The following is a 9,742-nucleotide window of genomic DNA, read 5'->3' as shown; positions in this document are numbered from 1 at the left end:
TTGGAAAAAAAAAAAAAAAAAAAAAACTGTTAAAGAAGCAAACCCTCCAGCCACTGAGGAGCACTCCAGCATGCTGGTGTTCGGTTTGCTCTTCCCCTGCGCGGTGCTGCTCTCAAGCCCCTCCCGGCCTGCCAGCCCCCAGCTCAAGCCCTTCTTACCCGCCACCCAGCAGTCCTTCCAGCAACTCCTGGGGGTCCGCGCACACAACCCTGCCCACCTCGTCACCATCCTGACCCCGAGACGCGCTTAGCTTGTACCCGTTTTGTAACCAGTTCCTCATTTAATACTTTATAAGGAGCACTTTCTCCGAAAACCTAGGGACTAAAGTGTTCTGCACGCAGCTAGAGTTGGGGGATGGGGCGGGGGTGAAGACCCATGAGGGGGAGGTGCCGGCCGGCCCCAGAAGGGACCACCGCAGAGGGGGAAGCGTTGGAAAGAGCTGGGGAGGGGAGAGGAGCCCCGGGGCCTGGTCGTGGTCTACACTCTGAACCCGACCCACAGCACGGTCCCGGTACCCAAGGGGGGGCTCCCGGATGGAGACAGGCGCCCCCGACGCCGGAACCAACGCGGTTCTCACTGTGACAGCGAAAACTGACTAAACCCCTGGGGGTCCTTACGAGGCGGGTATTGCTCGTCCCAATCTGCAAGGAAACCGAGCTTCAGAGGCGAGGCCGCCAGCCCGGCAGAGCCTGGAGACCCCCCCTCAGGATCCAGGTCTTCCCACGCGTGGACCTGCGCTGGGAGCGGCAGGAGGGCTCCGCGCAGGGACCACGGCCGCGGCTGGGGGCACCCGCGTAATCCCACACAAAGCTAGTTCCTGATGGGGGCGGCCAGAGCACGGTGAGCAAGTGGCTCTCGTTCCCCTGCTGCCCCCGCCCCCCGCGTCCTCGCCAGCGCTCACCCGGAGCTGCCACTCCTCCACCTCGTCGTCCTTGCGCCGCCGCGCCTCCTCCAGGAGGGCGATCTTGGCCGTGTACTCGGCGAGTTCCGTGGCCTGGGAAGGGAGCCGGAGCCAGGGTGATTTCCGGGACGCTTTCGGCAGGTGCCGCTCGCGAACGCAGGATCACGTATTTTGGTACATGGCGCCACGTCCCCGTCCAGCGGTCTCCACCCACCGCCCGAGGGCCAACCACTGCAGGGCCCCCTCCCCACGGGCCACCCTACACCCTCAAGCAGGTCACCTTACAGCCCCAATACCAATTATTATAAGGCGGGTGTCACTTTTTCAATGCCCAGAGGCGGCCTCTGTAACTGAGCACCGGGAGGCCGCGCCCCCTACCAGCTGCTCCTGGCTCTTGATCTGATCCGCCGCCTGCCTCTCCAGCTCGTCCTTGGCGAGCAGCGCGGCCAGGCGCTCGGCCTCCAGGCGCTCGGCCTCCTCCTGCGCCCGCTTCCTCTCCTCCTCCAGCTTCAGGGCTCGCTGGATCTGGTCCGAGAGCTCTAGACACGGCGCAGAACCAGAGCTGCTCAAGGCTCCTGCCAGGGACCCTGCAGTCTTGCCCCGAATTCCCACCCAGAGAGGAGCGGGTGGGACACGAGCGTGAACACACCAACGCTGCAGAGCGGTGGACCGAGTTCCACGGTGCCGGGACCTCTCCTGCCCGGGACACTGAAGGGAACGCTTACGGTGGTGAAACTGCCCTACCCCAGGGCAAGCCCTGGCCGCCCCCTCGTTGCGCTGCTCTCCCCAGAAACTCAGCATCTGCACCACTCGCCCGGGGTTTCAGCTTAGAGCGGGGGAGAGGCAGCACAGCTCCGGTGACCGCAGGCCAGGCATTCTATCTCACGGAACCTTAACATCCTCATCAGAAACGGGGGATAATTCAGCCCTCCCCTCACAGGCCTGGGGGCAATTCAAAGGATTACGGTGCATAAAGCATTCAGCACAGAACCCACAAAGGTGTTAATAAAATACAAAATTATTTTCTAATCCAAACAACCGTTTTATCACGTCTCTTCTGCAAGTCTCTACTTCGGGTATGTGCTTAACTGGGACGTGTGTCCTCGGGACGGGGTTCCCTCCTGGTTGGCATGTGCCGACCATCGGCCCTGCCACCCCAGCCCACCGGGGCGGGGGCCCCACTCGCCTTTCTCTGCTTTCCTGGTCTTCTCCGCGTAGTCCTGGAGCCTGAGCATCAGCTCCTCCTTCTCACGCATCATCTGCTCTTTTTCCCTCTCCACGGTTTCTCTCCTTTTCTTCTCGGTTTCCAACTGCTGCCTGTTTCCGGGAGGGGAAGCGGTGGTGGCACAGGAGTCTCAGACTCTGCACAGCGGCCCCGTCATCCCAGCCCAGGCACACGAGGGGCAGCTGCGTCTCGGTTACCGGCTGTCCCCAGCGCCTAGTCCAGGCCCCGGGCCCGTCCGTCCAGCAGAGGACACTGGTGACAGTACTGGCCCCAGGTGCCCTGACTGCTCTCCACCTCAGGCTCGGGCTCTGCCCTGCCCACAGCGAGGCAGCTCCGAGGGCTGAGCCGCGGCCCTGCAGACTGTGATCCGCCGGCCCTCCTGCGGGCAGCAGCCCAGACCCGGCCGCCCGCCCCCGTGCCCGGGAGAACGCAGCCCGCCCGGCCCTCGTGCCGCCGCCCGGCCCTGCTCACCGCTCCAGCTGCTTCTGCTGCTTCTCCTCCCGGGCCTGGGCCTTCATCTGCTGCACCTCGATGGTGTCGGGCTTCCTGCGGCGCATGTACAGCTCGTGGTTCCCCATGCACAGCTGCAGGATCCGCTTGTTGATTCGCAGGCGGGGGGCATAGAACACGAAGTCCTGCAGAAGAGAACAGGGCACACTGCGACAAGGGGAACGCCTGCCTTTGGCTTTCTTCTTCCAAACCCGACTTCGCCCACTTCTGGAGACCTCTTCGAAACGGACAAACGTAGCAGAGGGTAGGGGCCAGAAAGGGGGTTCAAGGTAAAGCCACTGACCCCGAACAACAGAGAGATGTTCCTGGTGCCACGGGGCGCACGTTCTGCAGGACAGGCAGAGGGGGTGTGCGCGCTGAACCCCACGGCTGGACCACAAAGCTGCTAACATCATCGTCTGGCCTCTCCAGCCCCACAGCCCTCTCCGCCCCCGATTCCTGCCCGCACAGCACAGCCTCTCCTACTTCACTGAGCTCCCGTCTCCTCCGTCTCAACCTTTCGCCTCCCACACTGCTACCAGCGCACCGCCAGGGTCACCGGCGGAACCCTGATGCCAGCCCATCAGCTCCAGGACCAGGTGCAAACGCCCTGGCCTGGCGCAAGTGAAGGCCTTCCGGCCCTGACCCACCCCTTGTTCACCTAAACTGCACCCTTTCACACCGTGAGCACGTCCGCACACAGTCCCTCCTACTTGGCATGTCGTGTCCAATCCCACACACCCGAAGCCACAGCACTTCCACGAGATCTCTCCTCCTCCACGGCTGTCACTTCTGTGCCCCCTGCACCTGATGGAGAGGTCAGCCAAGGCGTTGCTGGTGCCTTAACCCCGCTGGCTTGTTCCGCTCTCTCTCCCCCCACTAGATGGTCAGCTCCTTGGAGAGCTGGGCCACGTTCATTCATCTCTACGTTCCCAGGACCAGACCAATGTGCCCAGGGAACAGCTATCTGCTGGTGACTGACAGTTCACGCAGCACTGTCACATCTGACCCCATGATATTGGGCAAGTTGCTCCATCACTCTGAGCCTCAGCATCTTCAGCTATACAATTAATGGTCTTGTGAGGACTAAATCAGAAAATGTTCACGAGGACTTAGAAAGGCGTCTGGCACAATGAAAGCTGCCTCAGACTTCGGGCTGCCTTACAAAACCACTACTGGAAAGCCGCCTTTTTTTTTTTGTTTTCTTGTTTTTTGGCGGTACGCGGGCCTCTCACTGCTGTGGCCTCTCCCGTTGCGGAGCACAGGCTCCGGACACGCAGGCTCAGCGGCCACGGCTCACGGGCCCAGCCGCTCCGCGGCATGTGGGATCTTCCCGGACCGGGGCACGAACCCGTGTCCCCTGCATCGGCAGGCAGACTCTCAACCACTGTGCCACCAGGGAAGCCCTGGAAAGCCTTCTTAAAAACAAGAACAAAATCACAGCATCCAAGAGCTTCATGACTTGTGACCACACGAGTCCGGGACAAGGATGGCACAGGGTCTTGTTTCCTAGCTCCTGATTACCCCTGTAATTAACAGAGGCGACAGGGGGGCAGTACAGTTTAGAAACTCTTGCTAAAAGCTATTGGAGGGCTTCCCTGGTGGCGCAGCGGTTGAGAGTCCACCTGCCGATGCAGGGGACGCGGATTCGTGCCCCGGTCCGGGAAGATCCCACATGCTGTGGAGCGGCTGAGCCCGTGAGCCGTGGCCGCTGAGCCTGCGCGTCCGGAGCCTGCGCTCTGCAGCGGGAGAGGCCACAACAGTGAGAGACCCGCATACCGCAAAAAAAAAAAAAAAAGCTATTGGAAGAGGCGCATCTGCTTCCTCTTCCGGCCCTCAGCATCCAGATGCCGACCATGCAACAGGGAGAGGGTGGCTGAGGCCAAGAAGCGGTGCCGCATGTCCCAGAGCGACTCCCGAAACCTACAGGAACACGCCGGGCGACCTGAGCAACAGGCCCAGGAAGGGCCTGCTTAGTGCCTCAGTCTGGTACACCTGTCCCAAAATGCTAGGGAGAGAGTAATGTCAAGCCTGAGAGCCCACGGACCTCCTGGGCGGAGGGGGGCTCTCCTTGGGGTTTCACACACTTGTTATTAAGTCATCGGGTTTCCCAAGGAGGTGTCTGCGGAGCTGGGAGAAGCGGGTGTTTTTATTACCCACCTGTCTCCTGTTACACAAAGAGAAAATAATCTCTTGTTACGGCTGCACAGCCATGCTACCCAAATGGGTCTTGACTGTAGTTCCTAAGTATTTGTAAAGAAACTCTAATTAGCACGAACTCCTCTTCAGAAAAATGTCACTTAAAAAATATCAAGGGTCAGAACTGCAGGTGACACTCCCCACAGCATCCGGTTGCCCGAAGACAGGGCCTGTGAACACCAGAGACAGTGAGAGCATCCATGGCTTTGCGGGAGGTGGAGGATCCCTCACATGCCGCCTTTGAAGGAGGCCAGTTCCTGACTTCAAGTTAAAAACAAAAACTAGAAACTTTTATTTAGAGAGTTCTAAATCCACATCTCCAGCCCAGGCCTCCTGATGAGACCTGGGGCAGGCCGTCTTAACTGGCAGAGAACGACGTCCTAAAAACTGAAACCAGGCATGAGGAAAGTGAACCCAAGTCCCCAAGGACACGGAGGAGGAAGGAGGGAAGCCCTGGCGAGCTGTCGGGTGAACACGGGAGCCTCGGGGCTGCCCTCTGCGCAGGCTGGGCAGGGCCTGCTGCTGTCACGTGCAGGTCTCCACCCTTCCGCCTCTCCCGTGGGGCAGGAACAAAAGGCCCATTCTAAAGGGGAGCCAGCTGTCTCGGCCCCGTGAGCCACCCAGGCAGGCACTGAACAGCACAAGAGTCAAAGTCACAGCCCCGAACCGCGGCACCTGGGTGGCCAGGGGTGGAAGCTGCCTGGCTGAGGCGCAGGGCCGGCGCTCAGCAGGGGGCTTTGCCCAGGGGACCGCCCTCCACGCAAGCTCAGGAATCCCTCCCCTGGAGTGGTGACGCGACCTTTCGGGTCTCCTTTTCTGTCTTCTACGTAAAGGCGTGAACTTGGACATGTGGTGTTCTACCGTCCCAGGCGCTAAGCCTGCCTGCGGCTGCGCAGAGCAGCCCTGGGAGGTGTGCGGGCCCCAAGGGACCCGTCCCCCCAGCCAGCCCCCACCATAAGGCACCCAAGCAGAGGACGCCTCCTCCATGAGGCCCCCCCCCCGACCCACCCACCTGAAGACATCGCCCACCCCACCTCTCATCTGCGTCCCCCGATCTGTCACTCAGTACAGCTGCACTGTTAAATTCTCTGCCAGAAAGCACGTTACTTGTTTTGTTTGTCTTCACCCATCTCTTCACTGGCGTGTACACCTCATGGGGTGGGACCTGTCCTGTTCCGCCGTGCACACCATCCTAGTATCGCGCCTGACACGCAGCATGTGACCAGCAAATGTTTCTCTCTCCCTTTTTCCCCTTTCAAGTGATGGCTTCACATAAAACCAGATTATAGCAAAAGTATACTCAGCTAATTCGACCAGATGTATCACAACTGCCTTTGCTTGGGAGCTTGTGATTATACAATATTCTTCAGCTTTTCGGAAGCTAAACTTAAACCAAATTTGAAAAAACCATTCAAATCAATTCTTAAACAGTCTACCCAGAATTCCTACTTCTGTCACTTCTCAAAAAATGTTCTGAACAATCAGTAACGTCTCATGAACAGACAGTAGCCTACAAAGGATCGCAGGATCTTCTCGCTCTAACTGCCCCATCTCACTGCCCACGTGACACTGGTTAACGAACACTATGACCCTCGGTTCATGGTGCTGCATATTCATGTGACCTGTTACCATGGAGCTTGAGAGCCTGTATTAAACGCTTGTTTAATTTAAAATAGCTGCGCAACTGCCCATGGAGCAGGAGTCACGAGTCTGTGAACAGCAGGAACACGGAAAGTGTCTTTCAGTGAAGACAATTCTACACACAGCGTCCAGACAAAAAAAAAAAAAAAAGCTATTGGAAGAGGCGCATCTGCTTCCTCTTCCGGCCCTCAGCATCCAGATGCCGACCATGCAACAGGGAGAGGGTGGCTGAGGCCAAGAAGCGGTGCCGCATGTCCCAGAGCGACTCCCGAAACCTACAGGAACACGCCGGGCGACCTGAGCAACAGGCCCAGGAAGGGCCTGCTTAGTGCCTCAGTCTGGTACACCTGTCCCAAAATGCTAGGGAGAGAGTAATGTCAAGCCTGAGAGCCCACGGACCTCCTGGGCGGAGGGGGGCTCTCCTTGGGGTTTCACACACTTGTTATTAAGTCATCGGGTTTCCCAAGGAGGTGTCTGCGGAGCTGGGAGAAGCGGGTGTTTTTATTACCCACCTGTCTCCTGTTACACAAAGAGAAAATAATCTCTTGTTACGGCTGCACAGCCATGCTACCCAAATGGGTCTTGACTGTAGTTCCTAAGTATTTGTAAAGAAACTCTAATTAGCACGAACTCCTCTTCAGAAAAATGTCACTTAAAAAATATCAAGGGTCAGAACTGCAGGTGACACTCCCCACAGCATCCGGTTGCCCGAAGACAGGGCCTGTGAACACCAGAGACAGTGAGAGCATCCATGGCTTTGCGGGAGGTGGAGGATCCCTCACATGCCGCCTTTGAAGGAGGCCAGTTCCTGACTTCAAGTTAAAAACAAAAACTAGAAACTTTTATTTAGAGAGTTCTAAATCCACATCTCCAGCCCAGGCCTCCTGATGAGACCTGGGGCAGGCCGTCTTAACTGGCAGAGAACGACGTCCTAAAAACTGAAACCAGGCATGAGGAAAGTGAACCCAAGTCCCCAAGGACACGGAGGAGGAAGGAGGGAAGCCCTGGCGAGCTGTCGGGTGAACACGGGAGCCTCGGGGCTGCCCTCTGCGCAGGCTGGGCAGGGCCTGCTGCTGTCACGTGCAGGTCTCCACCCTTCCGCCTCTCCCGTGGGGCAGGAACAAAAGGCCCATTCTAAAGGGGAGCCAGCTGTCTCGGCCCCGTGAGCCACCCAGGCAGGCACTGAACAGCACAAGAGTCAAAGTCACAGCCCCGAACCGCGGCACCTGGGTGGCCAGGGGTGGAAGCTGCCTGGCTGAGGCGCAGGGCCGGCGCTCAGCAGGGGGCTTTGCCCAGGGGACCGCCCTCCACGCAAGCTCAGGAATCCCTCCCCTGGAGTGGTGACGCGACCTTTCGGGTCTCCTTTTCTGTCTTCTACGTAAAGGCGTGAACTTGGACATGTGGTGTTCTACCGTCCCAGGCGCTAAGCCTGCCTGCGGCTGCGCAGAGCAGCCCTGGGAGGTGTGCGGGCCCCAAGGGACCCGTCCCCCCAGCCAGCCCCCACCATAAGGCACCCAAGCAGAGGACGCCTCCTCCATGAGGCCCCCCCCCCGACCCACCCACCTGAAGACATCGCCCACCCCACCTCTCATCTGCGTCCCCCGATCTGTCACTCAGTACAGCTGCACTGTTAAATTCTCTGCCAGAAAGCACGTTACTTGTTTTGTTTGTCTTCACCCATCTCTTCACTGGCGTGTACACCTCATGGGGTGGGACCTGTCCTGTTCCGCCGTGCACACCATCCTAGTATCGCGCCTGACACGCAGCATGTGACCAGCAAATGTTTCTCTCTCCCTTTTTCCCCTTTCAAGTGATGGCTTCACATAAAACCAGATTATAGCAAAAGTATACTCAGCTAATTCGACCAGATGTATCACAACTGCCTTTGCTTGGGAGCTTGTGATTATACAATATTCTTCAGCTTTTCGGAAGCTAAACTTAAACCAAATTTGAAAAAACCATTCAAATCAATTCTTAAACAGTCTACCCAGAATTCCTACTTCTGTCACTTCTCAAAAAATGTTCTGAACAATCAGTAACGTCTCATGAACAGACAGTAGCCTACAAAGGATCGCAGGATCTTCTCGCTCTAACTGCCCCATCTCACTGCCCACGTGACACTGGTTAACGAACACTATGACCCTCGGTTCATGGTGCTGCATATTCATGTGACCTGTTACCATGGAGCTTGAGAGCCTGTATTAAACGCTTGTTTAATTTAAAATAGCTGCGCAACTGCCCATGGAGCAGGAGTCACGAGTCTGTGAACAGCAGGAACACGGAAAGTGTCTTTCAGTGAAGACAATTCTACACACAGCGTCCAGACCTCTGGTTTTCCCTTACTCGGGACTAACCCCTCGTGGGAGGAGCAGCTGGACAGCAATGCCACACGCTGTCCCCTGAGCGTTAACCGTCACCATGCGGTGCCCAAGCCCTGGAGGGCTCCCAGACGTGCCTCTCTGAGCCGAACACTGTAACTAAGGAACCAAATTACATGAGACACCAAGTTCCTTCCGAACTATAATTTTGGTAAAATTCACAACAGCCTCCAAGAAGGATAAGAGAATTTCTTCAAGTGGCAGTTTTTTAAAGAACAGATCTCCAATTAGAAAACAAAGTCCTGGGCTTCCCTGGTGGCGCAGTGGTTAAGAATCTGCCTGCCAATGCAGGGGACACGGGTTCAATCCCTGGTCCGGGAAGATCCCACATGCCGCGAAGCAGCTAAGCCTGTGTGCCACAACTACTGAGCCTGCGCTCTATAGAGCCCGCGAGCCACAACTACTGAAGCCCGCGCGCCTAGAGCCCGTGCTCCACAACAAGAGAAGCCACCGCAGTGAGAAGCCTGTGCACCGCAAAGAAGAGTAGCCCCCGCTCACCGCAACCAGAGGAAGCCTGTGTGCAGCAATGAAGACCCAACGCAGCCAAAATTAATTAAAAAAAAAAATTCCTCCACGTCTTTTAAAAAAAAAAAACAAAAATCAAACTCCTCACCCATTCCACCACTACATTATGTATTGTCTTAATCTTTTGAGCAAACTCAGCTGAAAGTTTACATTATTTCGGTCTTTACAGCTATTAATTAGCTAACAATCGGTATTCAAATTCTAGGATATGACGTTCCTTTTCTAACTAAGTCCTCCCAGGATGACTGCCCAACAGGCTCTTCTTTGTGAGGGGCCGTGTCCCACATCAGCACCGATGTGACGGTGCCAGTGTGAAGACCACCTGCGGGGCACAGGGCAGTCAGAGAAAAACAAGGCGCAGTCTGTACCAGGAGCGGGGGGGGG

General features: G+C 57.1%; 1 protein-coding gene across 2 annotated transcripts in view; it reads right to left on the bottom strand.

Moving 5' to 3' along the window:
• Positions 1-9,742, bottom strand: part of EZR (ezrin) — a 50,972-nt gene that overhangs the window by 1,106 nt on the left and 40,124 nt on the right. For both annotated transcript variants that reach the window (XM_007461768.1, XM_007461769.1), the window contains 4 exons: positions 2,598-2,761; positions 2,088-2,218; positions 1,280-1,440; positions 902-994 (listed from right to left, as the gene is read on the bottom strand). In XM_007461768.1, coding sequence (XP_007461830.1) covers positions 902-994; positions 1,280-1,440; positions 2,088-2,218; positions 2,598-2,761 — 549 coding nt within the window. The remainder of the gene's footprint in view (positions 1-901; positions 995-1,279; positions 1,441-2,087; positions 2,219-2,597; positions 2,762-9,742) is intronic.

This window comes from Lipotes vexillifer, unplaced genomic scaffold, assembly GCF_000442215.2.
Source record: "Lipotes vexillifer unplaced genomic scaffold, Lipotes_vexillifer_v1.1 scaffold1594, whole genome shotgun sequence".
NCBI classification, from domain to species: domain Eukaryota; kingdom Metazoa; phylum Chordata; class Mammalia; order Artiodactyla; family Lipotidae; genus Lipotes; species Lipotes vexillifer.
Note: the sequence above shows the minus strand (reverse complement) of the source record. Positions and strands in the feature narration are given on the sequence as shown.